Genomic DNA, 25,550 nt, shown 5'->3' on the forward strand with positions numbered 1-25,550 from the left:
AAAAGTTAACGAAAAACAATTTCGTGTGGTGATTAAACATTACTTTATGAAAGCAAAAATGCCTCTGGAGACCATATCGAAGCTTGATAAACATTACGATGACTCTGCACCTTCGAGTAGAACAGTTTATAAGTGGTTTCAAAATTTTCAGACTGCCCATATGGGCACAAGTGCGGCTGAACGTTCTGGACGCCCTGTGAAAGTTACGACTCCAGAAACCATTGATAAAATCCATGATATGGTGATGGATGACAGAAGAGTTAAGGAGCGGCCGATGTGGCCGAGCGGTTCTAGGCGCTTCAGCCTGGAACCGCGCGACCGCTACGGTCGCAGGTTGAAATCCTGCCTCGGGCATGGATGTGTGTGATGTTCTTAGGTTAGTTAGGTTTAAGTACTTCTAAGTTCTAGGGGACTGATGACCTCAGATGTTAAGTCCCATAGTGCTCAGAGCCAGTTAAGGAGCGTGATATTGCTAGTGCTGTGGGCATCTCGAATGAACGGGCACATAATATTTTGCATAAACATTTGGAGATGAGGAAGCTATCCGAAAGATGGGTTCCGCCATTGCTCACGCTTGATCATAAACGGAATCGTGATAAGTGTTGCAAGGATGGTTTGCAGCTGTTCAGGAAGAATCTGCAGGACTTTAAGCGTCGTTTCGTCACTGTGGATGAAACATCGATACATTACAATACTCCTGAGACCAAACCACAATCTAAACAATGGGTTACCAAGGGAGAATCTGCACCAAAGAAGGCGAAGACCATTCCTTGGGCCGGAAAGGTTATGGTGAGCGTCTTTTGGGATTAGCAAGGGTTAATCCTCATCGACTAACTGGAAAGGGTAAAAGAATTACAGGTGCATATTATTCATCGTTATTGGACCGTTTGGAAACCTAGCTGCAAGAAAAGCGCTGGCGATTGGACCACTACGCACCAGCACACACCTCAGCAGTTGTGGTCGCAAAATTAATGGAAATAGGATTCCAACTCGTTTCACATCCCCCTATTCTCTCTCGGACTACTATCTGTTCCCCAATTTGAAGAACTGGCTGGCGGGACAAAGATTTGATTCAAACGAGGAGGTGATTGCAGCAACTAATAGCTTTTTTGCAGACTTGGACGATTCCTATTATTCGGAAGGGATCAACAAATTAGAACAGCGTTGGACGAAGTGTATAAGTATAAAAGGAGACTATGTCGAAAAATAAAAAAGGTTTACCCCAAACACGAAGTAGTAATTATTTTTGCGCGCACTTTTCTAACGCCCCTCGTAATGTCCAGTGGGATATTTATTCACTTGCACCTTTGTTATTTAAGAGAATACAACACCGGGGAGGGCTCTCTGCCATACTTGCAAAGTTCACCACCGGCTGTAAGCCGCATGTAGCCATGCACCATGAATCGTGAGGGCCTTGGCAGTCTGGGCTGGACGAACGCCAGAGTTATCCTGCCACTGCCACTAGGAAAAGCCACCTGGTCGCACTGGAAATAACTCTACAATGCGTACTGCCAATTGAAATGCCTAACATGATGTGATACTGTTTGTAATGGCACTACAGTCGCAGCCCATTTGACCTAAGTTAAAATGGCAGGAGGAGCAGGAGAATTTGAAATGCGAGAAGCACACTTGTGCGTTACCGCACATTGAAACTGTCAGGGAAACTGAAAATTTTTCCCAGTTTAAAAATGAACTATAACGCACACGTTTAATTCTGCAAGGGCAATGTGTGTGTGTGTGTCTGTCTCTCTGTGTGTGTGTGTGTGTGTGTGTGTTAATTTGTAAGGGACCAAGCTGCTAAGGTCGTCGGTCCCTAGGGTTTCACACTACTTAAACTAACTTACGATAAGAACCACACAGACACTCATGCCCGAGGGAGGACTCGAACCTCTGGCGGGAGGGCCGCGGAATCCGTGACATGCCGCCTCAAACCGCGCGGCCATTTGGCGCGGCGGGCAATCTATGAAAAAGGGAGATGCGCACCTGTCATCCTCGGGGAAGACTTGTACAATGGGTGAGAAACCGTGAAAAGAGCAGGTTCTTTAAGTTCATAAAAAGTTATATGTGGGGTGGACGAAAGCTATAATGAAAATTGTGGTAATTGCTTGTCATAAGTTATTCTATAAACTCGTCTCTCCTATGTGCTGCAGCCACTTACCAACGAAAATGGAGAATGAAACACAATTTTTCTTATTTACAAGTCGAGTTCTAACCCTCAACAGCATGGCAAATACACACTGATCGGTCAGAACGTTATGACTACCGACCTACTATTGATATAAACACGTCCAGGCGATAGGAACATCGCCTGAGGTGGAATGACTGTTAGTCAGGCACAAACCTGCCCGCATAGTATCAGTCTGCGTGCTGTCCACGTGTAGAATGGGGAAGGAGCACAATGTATCTGAGTTTGACCGAAGGCTGAATGTGATGTCCCAGAGACTCGGCACAAGCATTTCGGAAACTGCACGACTTGTCAGATGTTCAAGGAGTACTGCGATGAGTGTCTTCGACAAGTGGTGAAGCCAACCAGACATCGTGAGGTTGGGCGGCCGTCCCTCATTATCGACGTTGGATGTCACAGGCTGGGCAGACTTGAAAAACAGGAAAGGCGGCGAACTGCAGCGGAACTAACATCAGACTTTAACTCCTGGGCAGGGTACAAGGGTGTCTGAACACACAGTGCACCGAACATACCTAACGAGTAGCCTCCACGGCCAGTGGCCCGTGCATATGCCGAAGTAAACACCACAATATTGGGAACTACTATTGAAATTGGCACGCAACCATTGGCACTGAACGTTGGCGCAGTGGTGGGGCGTTGCATGGTCTGATGAAACAACATCATGCCGACGGGAGGGCGCGAATCTGTAGTCTTCCAGGGGAACAGCTCCTTGACACCTGTACTGCTGGACAGAGACAACCTGGCAGTGAGTCCATTATGCTCTGGGGGACGTTCACGTGTGCATCCATGGGTCCAGTGGAGCTCGTGCAAGGCACCATGGCGGACAAGGGAGTATCACACACTGATTGAAAACCACCTACATCCCTTCATGACGATCATGTTTCCGGATGTCAGTGACATTTTTGAGCTCAGGAGTGTGAAGGGGTGGTTCGAGGTACACAGTGGCGAGTTGCAATTGATGTGCTGCCCCCCCCCCCCAACCTCTCCCCAACTCGTCAGGTCCAAACCCAATCAAACACATCTGGGATGTGATTGAATGTGCCACCTCCACGGACTTAAGAGAATTAGGTGACCTGTGTGTGTAGATACGGTGTCAACTCACTCCAGTGACCTACCAAGGTGTCATTGCTTCCAAATAACGCTGAGTCGCTACTGTTATGCACTAGGTAGGTGGTCATTATGTTTTACCTGAACAGTGTACGTGATTAAAAAAGAATGACTTTTTACAAGAGTGGAAATCAATAAACTAGTTGCGTAAGCCATTTACAGGCGGAATAACTCAGCTCACGTACCTGAAACGTGATTCTTTGGTGAGAATCGCTATCTGATGAGATGCAGGTAGACAGCCGACAACTGGCTGCCCCTTTGTCTACTCAGAGCAGAGGCATGAGTGAGACTGCACTGCTCAGAGGATGGTGGCCACCACACATTCTCAATCGCTGTGCTGCGTCCCAATTCACCTCAGTTGTAAAAAGACATCGAAACAATTCAGAGTCTTTTGACGATTTTACTGAAGCACACAAACGTTTTTCCTTTCTAAGCTGTTGCTGGTTTTATATGTTTTGTGTAAAGTGTAATGAAATCAGATATTTCCACTGGATTTCTATGTCAGATACCAAGATATTGATAGCAAAGTGAAATCGTCGTAAAGAAATCCGAAAACATAATTATGATATTTACTGCCTCTTTTTGAGAAATGGTAATCATTGCTTAATAGCACATTTATGTACGTTACATCATCGATACTGTGTGACACAAAATGAAAAGGTTTCTGATGGCATTGATATGAGTCCAATTTGGCACATAAAATATAATGCATAGTATTGTCCAGTAAGAAATGTAGTTTATGAAGTCAAAGAACGATTCCACTGTAGCTGCAGAAAGTTTTCTTGATCGTGATCTCTTACTCACACAGACATTTTATATGTTTCAGGCTTCTAATAATGAACTACTAAGTCCAACAACTGCTACAAAATGATGGACTGTTAACCCTCTCACTCTTTATGACACTGCATCAGTAGAGTTTTTATATAAGTTCCACTTAAGATGTGTTAAGTCCTTTCGACATAGCGACGACTTGAACTGTAAAGTCAGTCTGTAGGTACTGTGTACTGTTTTACTTCTACACCTGTCTGAGGTGCTTAGTTTTGAGAGTACACTATGTAAAGCTGCACAACATTTATAAATAATGGAAGCCAAATTGTTACAGCTTCTTCTGTAAAATGGGGCATTTTGTAATAACTTTCGTGTAACATGAGATATTTTGTTACACCTGCTAATGCTCCATTACCCTATGGCATTGAAACAGCTGAATTATCAAGACTTATGCCATGTAAAAATGTTCTATGTCTCTTTGATACAGCAATACCTGGACTGTAAAGTCACCGCCCCTTACATCAAGAACTTGTCTACCAGGTGTAGATGTATGCTGTACATGGACAACTATTCGTTTGTACTTACATAATTGTTCTACTACATGCTCCTGCCTATACGTCAGTGTTACACGGTCGCCTCTTTGTCTAGATTACTGGACATATAAATCACTCTGTATGTCAAATACACTTTTGTTATATGAACTGGAGAATTTATTCAACACGTTTGAACTTTTTTATGATATGAAACACAGTTTAGAAAGATGATGTTTTCTCTTTTTAAACTTGAGCTAACGATTTAAAGTATACAAATACCATCTATACAAAAATGCACATACTTCTCTAGCAATGCCAGGTAATTATGTTCCTCATGGAGCTGCATACTGAAGCACAACATACATCGAAATTAGTAGCAAAAGCTTCTCAACAACAGATTCAGTGACCGATGGATTGGTAGAGGTGGACCAATTCCATGGTATCCACGCTCTCCTGACCTCAACCCTCTTGACTTTCATTTATGGGGGCATTTGAAAGCTCTTGTCTACGCAACCCCGGTACCAAATGTAGAGACTCTTCGTGCTCGTATTGTGGACGGCTGTGATACTATATGCCATTCTGCAGAGCTGCATCAGCGCATCAGGGATTCCATGCGACGGAAGGTGGATGCACGTATCCTCGCTAACGGAGGACTTTTTGAACATTTCCTGTAACAAAGTGTTTGAAGTCACGCTGGTACGTTCTGTTGCTGTGTGTTTCCATTCCATGATTAATGTGATTTGAAGAGAAGTAATAAAGTGAGCTCTAACATGGAGGCGCGTAATGGGGCCCCTTAGGGATATGGCAGCAAGGGAGGGGAAGAAAACCAAAGTGCACTCCGTGTGCATACCGGGGGGAGTCATTCCAGATGTGGAAAGGGTCCTTCCGGATGCCATGAAGGGTACAGGGTGCACCCATCTGCAGGTGGTCGCTCATGTCGGCACCAATGATGTGTGTCGCTATGGATCGGAGGAAATCCTCTCTGGCTTCCGGCGGCTATCTGATTTGGTGAAGACTGCCAGTCTCGCTAGCGGGATGAAAGCAGAGCTCACCATCTGCAGCATCGTCGACAGGACTGACTGCGGACCTTTGGTACAGAGCCGAGTGGAGGGTCTGAATCAGAGGTTGAGACGGTTCTGCGACCATGTGGGCTGCAGATTCCTCGACTTGCGCCATAGGGTGGTGGGGTTTCGGGTTCCGCTGGATAGGTCAGGAGTCCACTACACGCAACAAGCGGCTACACGGGTAGCAGGGGTTGTGTGGCGTGGGCTGGGCGGTTTTTTAGGTTAGATGGCCTCGGGCAAGTGCAGAAAGGGCAACAGCCTCAACGGGTGCGGGGCAAAGTCAGGACATGCGGGGACCAAGCAGCAATCGGTATTGTAATTGTAAACTGTCGAAGCTGCGTTGGTAAAGTACCGGAACTTCAAGCGCTGATAGAAAGCACCGAAGCTGAAATCGTTATAGGTACAGAAAGCTGGCTGAAGCCAGAGATAAATTCTGCCGAAATTTTTACAAAGGCACAGACGGTGTTTAGAAAGGATAGATTGCATGCAACCGGTGGTGGAGTGTTCGTCGCTGTTAGTAGTAGTTTATCCTGTAGTGAAGTAGAAGTGGATAGTTCCTGTGAGTTATTATGGGTGGAGGTTACACTCAACAACCGAGCTAGGTTAATAATTGGCTCCTTTTACCGACCCCCCGACTCAGCAGCATTAGTGGCAGAACAACTGAGAGAAAATTTGGAATACATTTCACATAAATTTTCTCAGCATGTTATAGTCTTAGGTGGAGATTTCAATTTACCAGATATAGACTGGGACACTCAGATGTTTAGGACGGGTGGTAGGGAGAGAGCATCGAGTGACATTATACTGAGTGCACTATCCGAAAATTACCTCGAGCAATTAAACAGAGAACCGACTCGTGGAGATAACATCTTGGACCTACTGATAACAAACAGACCCGAACTTTTCGACTCTGTATGTGCAGAACAGGGAATCAGTGATCATAAGGCCGTTGCAGCATCCCTGAACATGGAAGTTAATAGGAATATAAAAAAAGGGAGGAAGGTTTATCTGTTTAGCAAGAGTAATAGAAGGCAGATTTCAGACTACCTAACAGATCAAAACGAAAATTTCTGTTCCGACACTGACAATGTTGAGTGTTTATGGAAAAAGTTCAAGGCAATCGTAAAATGCGTTTTAGACAGGTACGTGCCGAGCAAAACTGTGAGGGACGGGAAAAACCCACCGTCGTACAACAACAAAGTTAGGAAACTACTGCGAAAGCAAAGAGAGCTTCACTCCAAGTTTAAACGCAGCCAAAACCTCTCAGACAAACAGAAGCTAAACGATGTCAAAGTTAGCGTAAGGAGGGCTATGCGTGAAGCGTTCAGTGAATTCGAAAGTAAAATACTAGGTACCGACTTGACAGAAAATCCTAGGAAGTTCTGGTCTTACGTTAAATCAGTAAGTGGCTCGAAACATCATGTCCAGACACTCCGGGATGATGATGGCATTGAAACAGAGGATGACAAGCGTAAAGCTGATATACTAAACACCTTTTTCCAAAGCTGTTTCACAGAAGAAGACCGCACTGCAGTTCCTTCTCTAAATCCTCGCACCAACGAAAAAATGGCTGACATTGAAATAAGTGTCCAAGGAATAGAAAAGCAACTGGAATCACTCAACAGAGGAAAGTCCACTGGACCTGACGGGATACCAATTCGATTCTACACAGAGTACGCGAAAGAACTTGCCCCCCTTCTAACAGCCGTGTACCGCAAGTCTCTAGAGGAACAGAAGGTTCCAAATGATTGGAAAAGAGCACAGGTAGTCCCAGTCTTCAAGAAGGGTCGTCGAGCAGATGCGCAAAACTATAGACCTATCTCTCTGACGTCGATCTGTTGTAGAATTTTAGAACATGTCTTTTGCTCGAGTATCATGTCGTTTTTGGAAACTCAGAATCTACTATGTAGGAATCAACATGGATTCCGGAAACAGTGATCGTGTGAAACCCAACTCGCTTTACTTGTTCATGAAACCCAGAAAATATTAGATACAGGCTCCCAGGTAGACGCCATTTTCCTTGACTTCCGGAAGGCGTTCGATACAGTTCCGCACTGTCGCCTGATAAACAAAGTAAGAGCCTACGGAATATCAGACCAGCTGTGTGGCTGGATTGAAGAGTTTTTAGCAAACAGAACACAGCATGTTGTTATCAATGGAGAGACATCTACAGACGTTAAAGTAACCTCTGGCGTGCCACAGGGGAGTGTTATGGGACCATTGCTTTTCACAATATATATAAATGACCTAGTAGATAGTGTCGGAAGTTCCATGCGGCTTTTCGCGGATGATGCTGTAGTATACAGAGAAGTTGCAGCATTAGAAAATTGTAGCGAAATGCAGGAAGATCTGCAGCGGATAGGCACTTGGTGCAGGGAGTGGCAACTGACCCTTAACATAGACAAATGTAATGTATTGCGAATACATAGAAAGAAGGATCCTTTATTGTATGATTATATGATAGCGGAACAAACACTGGTAGCAGTTACTTCTGTAAAATATCTGGGAGTATGCGTGCGGAACGATTTGAAGTGGAATGATCATATAAAATTAATTGTTGGTAAGGCGGGTACCAGGTTGAGATTCATTGGGAGAGTCCTTAGAAAATGTAGTCCATCAACAAAGGAGGTGGCTTACAAAACACTCGTTCGACCTATACTTGAGTATTGCTCATCAGTGTGGGATCCGTACCAGGTCGGGTTGACGGAGGAGATAGAGAAGATCCAAAGAAGAGCGGCGCGTTTCATCACAGGGTTATTTGGTAACCGTGATAGCGTTACGGAGATGTTTAACAAACTCAAGTGGCAGACTCTGCAAGAGAGGCGCTCTGCATCGCGGTGTAGCTTGCTCGCCAGGTTTCGAGAGGGTGCGTTTCTGGATGAGGTATCGAATATATTGCTTCCCCCTACTTATACCTCCCGAGGAGATCACGAATGTAAAATTAGAGAGATTAGAGCGCGCACAGAGGCTTTCAGACAGTCGTTCTTCCCGCGAACCATACGCGACTGGAACAGGAAAGGGAGATAATGACAGTGGCACGTAAAGTGCCCTCCGCCACACACCGTTGGGTGGCTTGCGGAGTATAAATGTAGATGTAGATGGAAAGTAAGCGTTTCCGGACACATGTCCACATAACATATTTTCTTTCTTTGTGTGTGAGGAATGTTTCCTGAAAGGTTGGCCGTACCTTTTTGTAACACCCTGTATACAGGCGTCACTTGCGCATTTTTCCAGTCGCTCGGGGATTTACGTTGGGCAAGAGGTTCGCGATAAATGCAAGCTGAGTAAGGAGCCAATGCAGTAGAGTACTCTCTGTAAAACCGAATTGAAATTCCATCAGGACCTGGCGATTTATTTATTTTCAATCCATTCAGCTGCTTCACAACCCCAAAAGGGATGTCTATCACTATGTCCTCCATACGGGAATCTGTACGAGACTCAAGCGGCGGTATGTTTGTACGATCCTCCTGCGTGAAAGATTTCTCAAATGCTAAATTTAAAATTTAAGCTTTCGTTTTGCTGTCTTCCGTTGCCAGACCAGACTGATCAGTGAGGGACTGGATGGAAGCCTTCGACCCGCTTACCGATTTTACGTAAGACCAGAATTTCCTTGGGTTTCCAGCAAGATCTTTTGCTAAGGTATGACGGTGGTAGTGGTTGAATGCTTCCCTCATCGCTCTTTTTACAGCAGCACGAATCTCTACTAAGTTTTGCTTGTCCTCGTTCTCCCGATCTTTCTTGTACCGCGAGTGCAACTGCCATTGCTTCCTGAGCATTCTCCGAATTGCACTGTTAAACCGCGGTGGGTCTTTTCCGTCCGTAACCCACTTTTTCGGCACATACTTGTCCATTTACAATGTGTTTAAAATGTGCCCATAATTCATCCACGTCCATCGTACCGGAAGTAAATGAAGTCGATTCATTTACTAAGTGGGATGATAACAACTGTTCTTTCTAGTAAGAATACCCTCCTAACCTTCTTGACTGACTTTTTAACTTTCGTAACCATAGTCGTAATGACAACATCATGATCATTAATCCCTGTCTCAACACTGACACCGTCGATGAGGTCTGGTCTGTTCGTGGCTACCAGATCTAAAATATTTCCATTGCGCTTTGGCTGTCGATTTAGCTGCTCAAGACAGTTTTCGGATAATGTATTCAAAAGTAATTCACACGACGGCTTGTCTGGACCACCTGTAATGAATCCATAGACATCGCATTCTATACTAGTTAGGTTGAAGTCGCCTCCGACTAATATAGCGTCATCCGAGTACTTCTACGATACAGAATGTAGACTCCCTTTGAATGATTCTAGAACTGTCACGGTGGAGCCTGGTGGCCGGTAGTAACACCCCACAATTAACTTTATTTCCCCTAGCCCTGTTAAACGTGTCCAGATAACTTCACAATCACACTCTACTTCGAACGCAGTAGGCACAATATTTTTGTCAACTGCAATGAAGACACCACCTCCTACGGTGTCTAATCTGTCTTTCCGATACACGTTCCTACCATCACTAAATACTTCAGAACTTCCTATTCAGGTTTCAGCAAGGTCTCAGTTCCGAGAATAATTTGGGCGCCACAAGCTTCCTGGAGGGCAGTTAATTCAGGAACTTTATTCCGAACACTCTGAAAATTCACTGCTAATATCTTGATAGCTGAAGTGTCTTTACACTGAGCGCGTCCTGATTTCCACGCCTGCACGTCGACTGGTGAGTGTTCATCAGGACACCTCGCACTACTGCCTAGCCAAAAAAAAATAACCATGTGCACGCCACAATCCAGGCAGTCCAGTAACAATGCAGGCATTTGAACGTGGAACATTCATCATTGAGCATTGCAGTTATTTGTGCTGAATTCTGAGATGATTGGTATCATTCACGGCCTGAAAGCACTACCTTCATATCATTAAATCGTGGGTTTTCAAAATTTACCAAAACGTAAAACTCATGATCTGAGGACATGCCTACAACCATGTGATAACTGTCACTTGTACTCACGCCCAAATCTCCAAAACAATGATTTAGTTTGTGGTGTGTGCTGTCGTCCAGTAGAAGATGCGTAAACGGTTATTAAAAGTAACGCCAATACTACACAGTATAGGCAAGCCATATCTGTGAGTTCTAAACGTGACGTATTCTCTGGTAGGTGACTTGGTAGCGCGTCGGATTGTTGTGCTAAAGATCCCGAGTTCCAAACGCACGGGTCGTAATTTTATTTAACAGATTACGCGTGAAATTGTTATGTGGGAGAATATTTTTCTGTCTTGTGAAAGGGCGTTTCATAGTTTGTAGTAATCTTGTTTTGGCAGTCTGCCTTCGCTTCATTAATTGAAAGTATCAAACCTGTAGCGTTCATTTGAACAGATAACATCACACTTATCTATACAATGTAGTCTATAGGTCTGCTCCTTTCAACTAATGTAGCGAAGCAGACTACCAAAACAACATTACTACAAAATATGAAACGTCCTTTCACAAGGCAGAAAAATTTTCTCGCATACTACAATTTCATGCGTAGTCTTAAAAAAAAAAAAAAAAAATCCGCAATCAGTGGGTTTCGAACTCGTGACCTTTAGCACAACGATCTGACGCTCTACCGGCTCACCCGCTTCTTTTTTGATGACGTTTTGTTCGTTATTGGTCGCTGTATCTCGTCTGGGCGGACGTCCCATGACGACTGCTCAAGTTCATCGTTGATCTATTCATTAATTTTTATTTTATTACAGAGGGCAGCTAACCGCTGACTACCATGCCGGCAACCAGAGATCTTCGCATTGTGATCTCACAGATACGGTTTGCCTATACTCCGGATTTCTGGTGTTACTTTTAATTATGTTTACACATCTTCTACTGGACGACAGTACACAGCACGAACTAAATCGGTGTTTTTGTTGATACTCTATCGATACGCCATGTTTGGTACCTATCTGAGTGTCTGTCATCTGGAGGTTTAGGCATCAGCTGCAAAGTTACTGAGAACACCACCACTATGATAGCTGCACTATACCAAGGGTTGAGTAGTGCAGGCGTTGGTGATAGTGGTAACGCTGTGTCTGAAATGAATTTAGCGTGCCGACTTCGTATCTGCTCCTTGTATCAGGTGCACTAGACAATGCTGGTGGCACGACGACATGTGCCTACGTTGGATTTACTGGAAACTCAAAGTGTGGAGACAGAGTAGCGTAGCTCCACCCAGCTTGGTATGGCACAAACAGCATTTGGCTTTACGCCGCTCGTGCCCTGGTGGTGAAATTTCTGTGAAAGGAACTCTCCACTTTGTGTTACGTTTTTCAATAATAAAGGTGTAAATGAACAACTGTATCACTACATATAATAGTGAAAAATGTTTGACAACCAAATATGAGCTATTAAGTTTTAAAGTTAGAACAGGTCAGCACTTGGGTTTCCAACTTAGAGTGTCAGTTATCGCCACTGCGACGTTGGGTAGGGAGGGGGTTGGCAGAATTGTAGAGAATGGGTAAAACCGATGATTTTATGAATTTCTGCACCATTTTAAACTTGGAGCAACTGATCTTCCAACCACACAGGCTGTCTTCCTTTACCTAGACAAACCATCTTGGATTTGTCCTCAGATCCCCTGTTCGCCATCTTGGATTTTCTTCTTGGATTATAATGTCATAGTGAACGTCCTAGCGTCCCCTGCTCACCACCTTCGATTGTAGCATTACTGAGAGTGTCCTCGTATGCACAGGTACACCAGTACGTTGTGTTCTGATGTCCTACAGACTGCCCTTGAATTTTATACTAACAGACCAATGCCCCATCTCATTTTTCATTAATTTCATGCCAGTTTATACTTAAGGCAATACCCTAAGTTCTACAGTAATATCAAATGTCTGGAGACACTTGTACTATTTGAATTTCCTACCATTTTTCGGTTTACCATAATTTTTTACATAGAGCAATTAATCAATGTCAGTGGTGTGCTTGCAATCTGGTAACAATGCATGACATCATGAATCATGTCATATGGGTGAGGGAAGAGAAGAGGTGAGGAGGGGGCGTGATAGGTGGGTGGACAAGAGAAGGGGAATGGAGCAGTGGGGGAAGGATGAGAGGGAGGGAATGTGGATGTGGTGAGGGAGGAGTGGAGAATGGGCAGGGGCAGTGAGTGTATGACAAGGCAGATGTGGAGAGAGAGGGGGTAGGGGGTAGGAGGAGGAGAAAATCTGGCAACAATGCAGACTGCTCTAGTTCTCTTTTAGCTATACTACTGAAAAGATTAACATGATGTTTAGTTAGTTAGTTATTTAGTTAGTTAATTACATGTTCTACTGATCATGTGAACGTTTCTTTTATCGAAATGAACGAGTCAGTTTACAGGTTTTGTATAATGTATACATGATAGACTGGCCCATATGCTGTGTGCCATCAGACTGTATAACGCCAGCCTGGTCGATACTCCCTCTTCTTCAGACCTTCACATTTTGTGTCCTAGGCGTCCATCCACTCCATTTCTGCTCTTTCTCCGTTTGATGATGACACCACTCTGTTGTTTCCCAGCCTTCCAGCTGTGCTGACATAGACATGTCACCTCCTGTCTGTCACATCACTCTTCGCTCTGCCTTCCTTTCTGCCTGCTGCTGACGCTTTCCCCCTTCCCCCCGACCCACCCCCTCCCCCATTTCCTTCATACCCTCCTCGGCTCTTTCTTTCTTGTGTGTGGGTCATGTCCAGCTCATGCATTCACCTTATTCTCCAACAGATGGTTCCAAATCACACATTGCGCCTACTGTGCTGCCCTGCCTGGTGTCGCCGCTAGCTATTCGTCGCCCCCACTATTCTCCCATTGCGGTCGTGGTTTGTGGCCTTGCAGACTTCCCTGCACCTTCTGTTCTCCATTCTTAGAAGTTTCACTGCAAGGCCTGACTTCACCTGACCTTCTAGCCATTGGCAGCTGGGTTGTGGTATCTGGTGGACGACTTTCCCTGTCTCTTGCTTTTCAGGTCCACTTCTACCCTTTTCTGCACTGCTGTTCTTCCTGATGACTACCTTCTGCGAACAGCACCCAAACCTGCTATGATGCTTTACTTGTGTGATGAGACCTGATCAGCTCTGCTGTTGAAGGTGACTGCACGTCCAGATCTGAGCCATCCACTGGTGATGAGTCCTCTGTTGACCTTCCTTGGACACACATCACTGTGCCTGACCTCACCCATGATCCTCCCACTGCTGCCTCTGGCTGTGTGCCTGCTGGTGCTTCTATCCTCCTAACAGTCCACTACAATACTGCAGCTGCCAGCCATGGTGGCCGTGCGGTTCTAGGCGCTGCAGTCCATAACCATGGGACTGCTATGGTCCCAGGTTCGAATCCTGCCTCGGACATGGATGTGTGTGATGTCCTTAGGTTAGTTAGGTTTATGTAGTTCTAAGTTATAGGGGACTGGTGATCTAAGATGTTAAGTCCCATAGTGCTCAGAGCCATTTGAACCATTTTTGACTGCATCTGTCGCCCACAAATATGGGGCTCCATATACGCCAGCTCTGTGGTCTCCAACTAGTTTCCCTTCCTCCATGCACCACCACACTCCACTGCACGCTGCCCTGCTCCTCTGCCCACTGCCACACGTTCTCTGCTCACCACTACGCTCCAACCCAAAACACCGCCCTCTTACAAGCAACGCCGCGGTGCTATGTGCAAACAGAGCACTCCATTGCTCTCCCACATGCATCACTGCACACGTTCACACTCGCCCTACAGCTTCGTGCACCTACGGCTGCTTCAGCAACTAGTCATGGGCCGCCATATGTTGCAGCATTGGTTCCATTTTCCTCTCTCCGACGCCACCCTTCCCTAGTGGGTCTTCCATTCTCCTTTCGTCCTTCATAGATGCTTGTTTTTCCTTCTGTACTTTCTTTGTGCACAGGTTTTCCTCTCCTTTCGAACCCCTTTTTTGCAAGTTTCAGTCCATCTTCAAAGTTGCAGTCTACTTTCTCTTCTTCTCTCTGGCGCCCCCCACAATGTATCGCTTGTCCACCCCTTGGGCTCCTTGCGTGCTCTCTCCCAGCTGCACTTTTCGGAATGTATATCGCACCTGGCGCCTATGGCATTTCTCTGCCTCCTGTTCGTCTCCTTCTTCCCTCTGGATGACTATACCCGATGGCTTCACCATCTCTGTAGAGGGGGGAAGCTGCTTGGTCACTCGCCTGGTACCCTAAAACCTCAGAACACACACATAGCTGGCAGATTACTGTACTCCAGATGTCCTCCACTGAAGACAGACACACGAAACAATCACATGCACCTCAGTGTGACATTAGCAACATGTTACACTGTGTATAGAACAATAGCAACATAATCATCCATCTGAGCACGTGCCAGACTCCAGCAGGCTGCATGAGAGACTCCAGCATCGTCCGCCAAAAGTGTGCGCAATCGACCATAGCACTGCAAAGACCATACTAAATTTCGTCAACATGTCACGTGATCCACATGGAAATCCTTCCATTAGATGACTCAAGATACTCCACGACCAGTAGCCAGCACCACTCGCTGTCGCCCTGGGCTCAATGCTGTCTGCTCCTTGCAGCTCGACCATCGGTAGCGAACTTCGGCAGCAGCCTTCAGTTCCATCCCAATCTCTGGCTGGACCTAACCTATCGTGTTCGAGGGCTCCGACCACCACATCAGTCTGCCGCATCTGGCCGATCCGGACACACACCCAGACACCAGGGAGATGACTGCCTAAGACATCAACCGCATACTGAGAAGACTCCAATGAAGGACATCTATTTGGATTACATCTACTATATCTACGTCTACATACTGTACAGACTCCGCCAGCCATCGTATGGTGCGTGGCATTTACTTCCCTGTTCCATTGACAAACAGAGCGGGGGAAAAATGCTTGATTCTACACCTCTGTACCAGTACTGATTTCTCACATCTTACCTCCGTGCTCCTAACGTGAAATGTATGTTAGCGACAGTACAGTCGCTCCGCAGTCTGTTTCCGTTGCCGGTTCTCTAAATTTTCTCCGTAGTGTTTCTCGAAAAGATCGTCGCCTTCCCTCCTGGGATTTGCATTTGATATTCTGAAGCATCTCTATAATACCTGTGTGGTGTTCGAAGCTACCAATAACAAAACTAGCAACAAGTCTCTGGATTGGTTCAATGTCTTTCTTTAATCCGACCGGCTGCGGAAACCTAACACTCGAGCAGTACTGGATAGGACATTGACTATCTTTCTACATGCGATGTAATTTACCGATGAGCTACACTTTCCCAAAACTCTCCCAGTGAACCGAAATTGACCATTCGCCTTCCCTAGCAGAGTTCTCACTTGCTCGTTACATTTCACACTTCTTTGCAACGTTACGCCCATGTTTTTAAACTAAGTGATTTGTTAAGGTCCACGCTACTAATGCTGTATTCTAACATTACAAGATTGTTTTTCCTACTCATATGCATTAACTACATCTACATTTAGAGCTAGGTGTCACTCGTAACACGAACTAGAAATCTTGCCCGTCACACCAACTACAAATCTTGTCTAAGTCATCTTCTGTCCTACAGTAACTCAGCTTCGACACCTTCCTGTACACCACAGCATCACCACAACCATAGTTTGCTGTCCACCCTGTGCACTAAATCATTTACGTATATAGAGAACAAAAGCGGTCCTATCACAGTTCCCTGGGATATTCCTGACGATATCCATGTCTCTGGTGAACAGACAACATAGTGTGTTCCGTTACCTAAGAAGTCCTCGAGCCAGTACGTGCCTGGGAACCTATTCCATATTCTCGTAGCTTCGTTAAAAGTCTGCAGTGAGGCGCCGTGTCAAGTGCTTTTCGGAAAACTAGAAATATGGAACCTGTCTTTTGCGCCTCTACTTAGTTCCGAGAATGCCATACGAGAAAAGTGCAAGCTGGGTGTTGCCCGAGCGATGCTTTCTAAAACCGTGCTGACTCATGGACAGAGACTTTTCAGCCTCAAGGAAATTTGCCAAATTCGAGCTGAGAGTATGATCAAGAATTCTGCAGCAAATCGTTGTGAAAGATATAGGTCTGTAATTTTGCGGGTCCGTTCTTTTACCCTTATATCAGGACTCAACCTGCTTGTTTCCAGTCACTTGGGAATTTGCACTGAGTGAGAGAAATCCGGTAAGTGGAAGCTAAATAAGAGGCCATTGCCATGCAGTACTCTTTGTAAAAGCGAAATAGGGTTCCATCCGTGCCTGTCGACTTATTTGTTTTCGACTCTTTCAGTTGCTTCTTTACACCAGGGATGCTTATCACTGTAGTGAGAAGTCTAAGATTGTACCAGAAGTGGCACTTACTTTTCTACCTCACATCATAAGCGTGAAATATTCATCTGTGTTTTACCAGAAAAGTGTTCTTGCATTGTAACTTGTGTAGTGACCTTATTATGTGCTGTCCTTGCCAACTCGTAAGACCGAGACATAATGAGACTCCTTTTTGTACTGTAGGTCTTTCTGTTGCCAGTATAAATAACATTAAATGAGACAGAGGAGAAGCTACCAACAAGAAACAGACAAGCGGTTAAAAGTATTGACTTATATTCATCAATAAAGAGCAGATTAAATGCGAACACTGTGGAACGATATCAACACAGAATTATGGATCTGTCAGCGGTAAAGCATGTTCTGGACATTGGGGTAATAACACAGAAACACTATAAAACAAATATCATGAGATCGTCCGCCGGTCGCTGTTGCCGAGTGGTTCTAGGGACTTCAGTCGGGAACCTCGCTGCTGCTACATTCGCAGGTTCGAATCCTGCCTCGGGCATGGATGTGTGTGGTGTCCTTAGGTTAGTTAGGTTTAAGTAGTTAAGAAGTTCTAAGTTCTAGGGGACTGATGACCTCAGATGTTAAGTCCCCTAGTGCTCAGAGGCACTTTTTTTTTTTTTTTTTTTGAGATCGTCCAGTGAAAGATAGAGCCTGTTTGATTATGAGAAATTTCAGGTATGGATGCAAACGGGGAGAGCGCGAAGATTCTTATGTCAGTAGTGGAGGATATGTACACTGGCATCTCGCAGCAAAAGCAGTCAAGAATCCTGGAATGAAGCCGAATATCGCAATACAGTCTAACAGCTATTGATCTAAATTTAAGCAAGACACATTCCATGGTTACGGAAGAAGTACCTCCCGATGTCAGCAGCAGGATGGGAATGGGGCGGTTGCTGGAGAGCGTCTCTCCACGTTTTTATGGACACGGACAGAGCACAGCACTGTGTGTGTACTCTGGGAGAATGTAGTGCCTGTAGCCAACATTACAGATGGTGGGAAAGGTTACGGCTCCTGCAGAGTTGGCCGACTGTGTGGGTAGATTTCCAGAAGTTACAGCCTGTCATGGCACCAGGACTACGACCACAGAAATAGAGCTTTCACACACACGACGGGATGTTTGCAGCTGAAATTTCAACCCATTGGTTCCGGATCTTACTAATTTACACCGTCGTGTAGCTGATTATCAGATATTGAAAGTGAGTCGCCCATCGAACCGGTGGTCCCTTATCCGGCAACACATCGACGGGTCCAGATGGCTGAGGAAAACTGATATTAGTGTATAAATTTGCCAGTTAAATTTATCACCTTATCAGTTAACTGTGAAACATGCTCTTGATTACATACATTGTAATCAAAATCAAGTATATTGAACTTTTTTGTTTTCTTTATTGAGTTTCGATTCCTCCCAAAGGGGGCGGGCTGGCAGCAGCTTAGTACGCCGCTCATCAGCCTACAGAATTTGTTTTAAAAAGAGGAAAATAATAAATAATAATACCAGGCGATAACATCAGTGACTTAAATGGTAAAATGGCGGAAAATCGTGGAACTTAAAACCTAGAACAAAGGATTGATGATGCTAATAAAATACATATGAAGCAGACAGGTAAAAGAATAGACAGACAATTAAATAAAACACCGCAACAGTCTGGTTTCTGTTCGCAAGAGATATAAAATTCGCACCCAGCTTCAGCATTGGTTTCTGTTTGCAACACTTTGGGAAGACGAACAACACTGACCATTCACTTGAACACTGCACTAAAAATTTGGCACAAATATGATATACCACAGCCGAGGGCAGATGGGGGGAACCTGGACAGATGACGGGAAAGGAAAGGGGGGGAAGGAGAGGAAAAAACGATGCGTGGGGGGGAGGGGGAAAGGAGCCGATGAAGGACGTGGACCCATAAGAGGGGGGCGGGTGCTGGACAGACGCGACAGGGAGTGGGGAAAGGCAGAGGAGCAGTATACAAAAAAAGTCGGGGGGTGGGGAGAAAAAATGATGGAAGGGGGGGAAGAGGGAGACCGGGGAAAGGACAGAGGAAAGGAGGGGGGGGTGGGGATCAGAGTTGATAGGAGGGTTAAATGGAGGGACAGAGGGGGATTTGACAGAAGCCACCTTGTGAAAGGAGATGAATCGTGTAGAGATGGAGGGTAGGGGGGACACAACAGTAAAGATGTGGCAGAGGGCGGGGATTGGAGAGGAGAGGAGCAACCAGGGGGCGAGGGGGATCGAGGAGGCGGAAGGTGTAGAGTATGCGGATATGTTCGAGGAATAAGAGCAGATGGGGGAAAGGAATTAGGTTGTAGAGGATCCGTGTGGGTTCAAATGGCTCTGAGTACTATTCGGACTTAACATCTGAGGTCATCAGTCCCCTACAATTTAGAACTACTTAAACCTAACCAACCTAAGGACAGCACACACATTCATGCATGAGGCAGGATTCGAACCTGCGATCGTAGCGGTCACGCGGTTCCAGACTGAAGTGCCTAGAACCGCACGGCCACACCGGCCGGCACCCGCGTGGGGGACGGGAGGCATATACGGAAGTTGAGGCGGAGTGCGCGGCGCTCAAGGATCTGGAGGGACTTAAAGAATTTGGGGGAGGGGGGTATCCAGGTGGATCTGGCATAAAAGAGGATGGGGCGGATTAAGGATTTGTTGGTGTGGAGGATGGCAGAGGGGTGCAACCTCCATCTCTCGCCAGACAGGAGTTTATACTGGAACATAATTATCCATACTTAAAGATTCTTTCTTTGTATGGGATTGGACAACACAGTACACTGCAGAAAAGTCTCAGGATTACACCACCTCTAACTTTTTCAACTAACAAATTACTCCTTCTCGAATGAAAAAGATTCCGGCAAAACGTGAACTTCAATCCTACGACTCTTCCTGCTCTGTTTATAACGTAAAACATTGTGAGACAGGTGGTTTCCTGCAGGTGGTTCCCCGAGTCGCCGCGCTGGCTGACGTGCAGGGGGCGCGAGGAGGAGGCGCTGGGCGTGCTGCGGCGGGTCGCGGCCACCAACGGCTCCAGCCTGCCGCCGTTCACCCTGCAGGTGCTGCACCGCGTGGCCAAGGCCAAGCGGGACCGCGTCGGCTACCTGGCCATCTTCTCCAGCTGGAACCTCTTCAGGAACACCCTCCTGCTCGTCATTGCCAAGTGCGCACGAGTTACTGTAAAACTAACTTGTTTTCATAAACACAAGAAAATGAGGACAACAGCTTTTATGTCAACAGGTACACGTTGTCAAAGTTACATCGCATAGCTGCGATCCTTCCTCAACTGACGAGTACCGTAAGAACCATCCAACCAAACGTGGGCTACAGTGTCTGGAGGTGCCACATTTTACATCTAAATCTACATTTATATTTATACTCCGCAAGCCACCCAGCGGTGTGTAGCACAGGGCACTTCACGTGCCACTGTCATTACCTCCCTTTCCTGTTCCAGTCGCGTATGGTTCGCGGGAAGAACGACTGCCGGAAAGCCTCCATGCGCGCTCGAATCTCTCTAATTTTACATTCGTGATCTCCTTGGGAGTTATAAGTAGGGGGAAGCAATATATTCGATACCTCATCGAGAAACGCAACCTCTCGAAACCTGGACAGCAAGCTACACCGCGATACAGAGCGCGTCTCTTGCAGAGTCTGTCACTTGAATTTGCTAAACATCTCTGTAACGCTATCACGCTTACCAAATAACCCTGTGACGAAACGCGCCGCTCCTCTTTGGATCTTCTCTATCTCCTCTGTCAACCCGACCTGGTACGGACCCCACACCGATGAGCAATACTCAATTATAGGTTCACCGAGTGTTTTGTAAGCCACCTCCTTTGTTGATGAACTAAATTTTCTAAGGACTCTCCCAATTAATCTCAACCTGGCACCCACCTTACCAACAATTAATTTTATATGATCATTCCACTTCGAATCGGTCCATACGCATACTCCCAGATATTTACAGAAGTAACTGCTACCAGTGTTTGTTCCGCTATCATATAATCATACAATAAAGGATCCCTCTTTCTATGTATTCGCAATACATTACATTTGTCTATGTTAAGTGTCAGTTGCCACTCCCCGCACCAAGTACCTATCCGCTGCAGATCTTCCTGCATTTCGCTGCAGTTTTCTAATGCTGCAACTTCTCTGTATACTACAACATCATCCGCGAAAATCCGCATGGAACTTCCGACACTATCTACTGGGTCATTTATATATATTGTGAAAAGCAATGGTCCCATAACACTCCCCTGTGGCACACCAGAGGTTACTTTAACGTCTGTAGACGTCTCTCCATTGAGAGCTACATGCTGTGCTCTGTTTGCTAAAAACCCTTCAATCCAGCCACGCAGCTGGTCTGATATTCAGTAGCCTCTTACTTTGTTTATCAGGCGACAGTGTGGATCTGTATCGAACGCCTTTCGGAAGTCAAGGAAAATTGCATCTACCTGGGAGCCTGTATCTAATATTTTGTGGGTCTCATGAAGAAATTCATTGTAACTTCCTCTCCTACACACAATGGTGGATTACGTCTCCAGAGTCTGAAGCTACATCACAAGTCCATCTTCCTGTGACACGTGGTATTCACTTATAATGGAGATAACTGGAACAACGTTGGAACCAAGCAGAGTACCACCACCTGCGAATCTATCACAACAAGTAAAAGTGTGGCATTATAAGTGGAAATATTGTTTCAAGAAGACCTGTATAGGGCATGAAACCCTGGAGGGCGGGAGAGCAGACGTAAACTTAACCCTGACAACGATGTAATTGCCTAGTTTATGCAGTAAAAATTCACAAAAGTGTTAGGTAAAATTTACACAAACGCCAGTTTTACAATGTGCTCGACTGAGACAGTGGCTTCATAAGGCGAATCAATGAAGACCAAAGAAAGTAAAATTTGGGAAACAATTCGTGCAGTCGCATATTTTTGTACAGTAGTTAGAGGGAGTGCCATGCACAACATGCTAGAAATGCCGAACGGTGGGGACGGAATGTGGGAATGGAGGTGGGTTTCAAGGTCTCTTCCGTACGTTTCTCTTGAACAACTCGAAACTTACAGCCTCTAACGAAAACTTATCCTAGGACAAAATATATCCACATTAAATTTCCTACAGATAGGACTTGTTCGATTCTTTCTGTAGGCCTCACAGGTTGCACGTAGCGAGCGTGAGAACAGGAAAATCTCGCGTATGGTTTCTGAAAGAAAATGTAGAACTTCGAGTTGTATGAAACGACATCTGAAGGGGGCATCTGTAGGGGTAACAAAGAATGAAGGAAACTGAATTTGAAAGTAGGTTTGAAACCATAATAAAACTAAAATAATTCAAAAGTAAACACGAAGAAGAAAATAGTAAAAGCAGCAGTAAAGTCATTGAGCCAGTGAATGACTTTCTATGTTTAGAGTGGTTGGAAGAAAAAGAACCAACAGGCAGAGTATAAAAGCCAGAGTAATTTTTGTTACCTAGCAACGATGAAGGCTATCATTGAAAGCTCTTGTAAAAGTTATACGTTATTCGTGTTTAACATTCCGTCTTTCGGCTTAATTGCATTGCTAGAAGTTTGGCGAAGATTACCAGCTCTACCGTAAACATTTTATGTTTGCTGATTTATTTCTACTGTTTTCATTGACTCTGTGCTCTCGAGTAAATAAAGTTCAGCAGTCACATAAATGGTAGTGGTCATTTCTTTAAGCTGAGTTTCTGTTTTCCAAACAGAACCTTTCAGTTTAGTTGCCGATTGTTTCCCATACGGCTGCCCTAAATATCGTGCGCCATTTTGTATCAGCACAGCCCTGGCTGACGTACAGTAACATTTTACATTTAAAACCTACAAGATCGTGAATTTCAGTTAATGTAAGTAAGTACGTCTTCTTGATTAAGTTCGAGCACAAAAGCAACAACATTAATATCTGGCTTATCCTTGACGGTCATCAGTTATTCTAGACAGGTGTTTAATTAAAATAGAGGAATTCTCATGTGTTCTAAGAGCTTGTTTTGTTGGGCAGAGTTGTTTGGTACGTCAGTGTAGGACACCAGTTTAGACATTTTGTTTCTCCACTCAGACACAGTTAACTTACGTGGCTGAAGCCAGAGATTCTTCCACACTGTTTCGTTTCTCATGATGCAAATAAGCCGTTGGGTGAGATGGGAGGTATCTTTTGTAAACCCTCGTCACCAGTTTTGTAAAGCCTCGTCGCTACTGCTGTGGAGGGTGAGTTTGTGGGTTCGTGAAACGGCTTGGGGCGCAGTACACCGCTAAGACAATTTCTCCCTGCCACTGTAATACAGCTATGCCTCAGGGTCACGTAACAGGGTAGGAGAACGAAGGTTCTACAACACTCCAACAAATTAGTAACAAAGCCACACAAATGAGTTAAAAGGTTTACTTATCTTTGTGACTTGTTGAATGATTAATTCTCGAAGACTGCATATAATATAAGACAAAAAAGGCCCTCAATGACTAAGTGAAAATAATCGTGGGTAAACGTCACAGTACACAGCTAATGCAATTTACAGCAACTGTCTCTTCACTTCTTAATAGTTCATTCACTATACGACGTTCCGTGTCTAAGCCAGCCCTAGAAGATGATCTGTAACAAAGTCGGCGAGAGCTGCTCTTCTGTCTTCCGAATAGGCTTATGTCCGTTGTCGTCTGGTCATTGGCGGATTGTACTCGGCCGGCAATTGGCCGAGGCGAAGTCGATGTCTTCATCCTAAGCGCCGCCCGTGGCGCTGGTGGAATTTGTGCAAGTGGCGAGTCTCTACGGCGCTGGCACCTGCTCTTTGCGCTTGTGGTGCTTTTGCTCTGGCTGTGTCTTGTCCGGTCGACACAGCAGTACCAAATTGCGAACATTTCTACAGCAGTTAGCTTACAAATCCATAATGCCCATACGAGGTCAGTCACAGCTACAGTCATAAGACCGCAGCACTTGCCAAGGTAAAACTGTAACTCTCGACAAGCGTACTTGCTCAATTCGATTGCTTTACTGGTGACTCCTTATTATTTCCCAGTGTTGAATGTGACAGCGATTGAACATCAGTGCCACGAGTCGTTCGCGTGTATCTCTCATCCAGTCTTTTTCTTTGGATCATGTGAAGCGTGAGTGTTTAACATATAGTTCTTCGTAATATTATCGTTACTTTCATAAAGCCACATTAGCTGTGTTCTTTGCCACAAATGTGAATTACCTCTTTGAGCTGCCAGTGTTAGAATAAAAGATGTAATACATTCTGATACCGCAATGTATCGCAATGTTAACGATTAACCAAAGCTTCCACAAATGAACTGGAACACATTTCTTCTGTCTCGACCTCTTTCGTGCGTTACAATATCATGACGTCACTTGCAGTGAAACACATCAATAAATTAGGCTAAAAGCAGTAGGATCTTAACGAATAAGTTAATCAGCTCACACTTCCAACAGCCTCATAATGAATCGTTACCTAGTTGTGTCCATACCGCGATTCAAGAGATCAAGTTGCCTTACCCAACGTATAGGCAAAATCTGGAAATGACAGTCATATAAACGTTCGGCCGACCACTTGGCGGAAGTAAAGCGAGCTGTATGACTATGCGACACGTCATTCTGTGTGCACTAGACTGTACAGATAAGGCAGCTCCACGAAAGAGGTGAACGTGTGAACATAATTCTTGGGCTTTGATCAAAAATGTTCAAATGTGTGTGAAATCCTATGGGACTTAACTGCTAAGGTTATCAGTCCCTAAGCTTACAGACTACTTAACCTAAATTATCCTAAGGACATACACACCCACCCATGCCCGAGGGAGGACTCGAAACTCCGCCGGGACCAGCCGCACAGTCCATGACTCCTGCACCTGAGACCGCTCGGCTAATCCCGTGGCGGCGGGCTTTGTCGAGTGCGATATATCGATTGCGTCATCGCATTCGTTGCAGGTGAAAAGAAAACCTTAAACACAGGAATCACAATGAAATGTGATAAACACTATGCAAACACTTAACGCAATTCCAAATATCCACTGACGGAAAAAATCATCACAACACCAAGAAAGTGTTGTGCGACATAAACGAAAGCCAGTAGGCGTATTTCTACATCTGAAAGATTATGGCTATTCAAATTTCTCGCCAGTCGCTTCAGAGTGGCCCTAGTAGTGCCAACTATGAGAATGAAAATCAGGTTTGTTTTAATTACACGATGTAACAGTCGTGAGCGCTAGCTAGTTATCTTTGAGATTGGACGTAGTGAGTTGTTGTTAGTCAAGAATGCCTTTAAAACGACAAAGACCGCATTGTCAACACCTCACTGAATTTGAAGCAAGTCGTGTAATATGGCTATGAGAAGCTGGATGTTCCTGGTAGGAATTCAGCCATTGTACATTACTGCTGGCAGCGGTGATCACGCGATTGTACGGTCACACGATGATCTGATTCCGGACGGCCAATTAACACCACCGAGAGAGAAACCATCACGTTCAGCGTATGGCGCTGGCGAGTTGTACTGCATCTGCAGCAGCAGTATGAGCAGTAGTTGGCACCACAGTGACACAACGAACCTTACAGATCGGTTACTTCAAGGACAGTTCCGTGCCAGATGCCCTGTAGCGTGCATTCCACTGGCCCT

The 25,550-nt window shown here is 45.2% G+C and overlaps 1 protein-coding gene across 1 annotated transcript in view; it reads left to right on the forward strand.

Moving 5' to 3' along the window:
• Positions 1–25,550, forward strand: part of LOC126177124 (solute carrier family 22 member 7-like) — a 186,527-nt gene that overhangs the window by 121,063 nt on the left and 39,914 nt on the right. Inside the window, exon 6 of the mRNA XM_049924393.1 lies at positions 19,883–20,104. Within this exon, the coding sequence (XP_049780350.1) occupies positions 19,883–20,104 (222 nt within the window). The remainder of the gene's footprint in view (positions 1–19,882; positions 20,105–25,550) is intronic.

The sequence above is a fragment of the Schistocerca cancellata genome, chromosome 3, assembly GCF_023864275.1.
Source record: "Schistocerca cancellata isolate TAMUIC-IGC-003103 chromosome 3, iqSchCanc2.1, whole genome shotgun sequence".
In the NCBI taxonomy this organism is placed as follows: domain Eukaryota; kingdom Metazoa; phylum Arthropoda; class Insecta; order Orthoptera; family Acrididae; genus Schistocerca; species Schistocerca cancellata.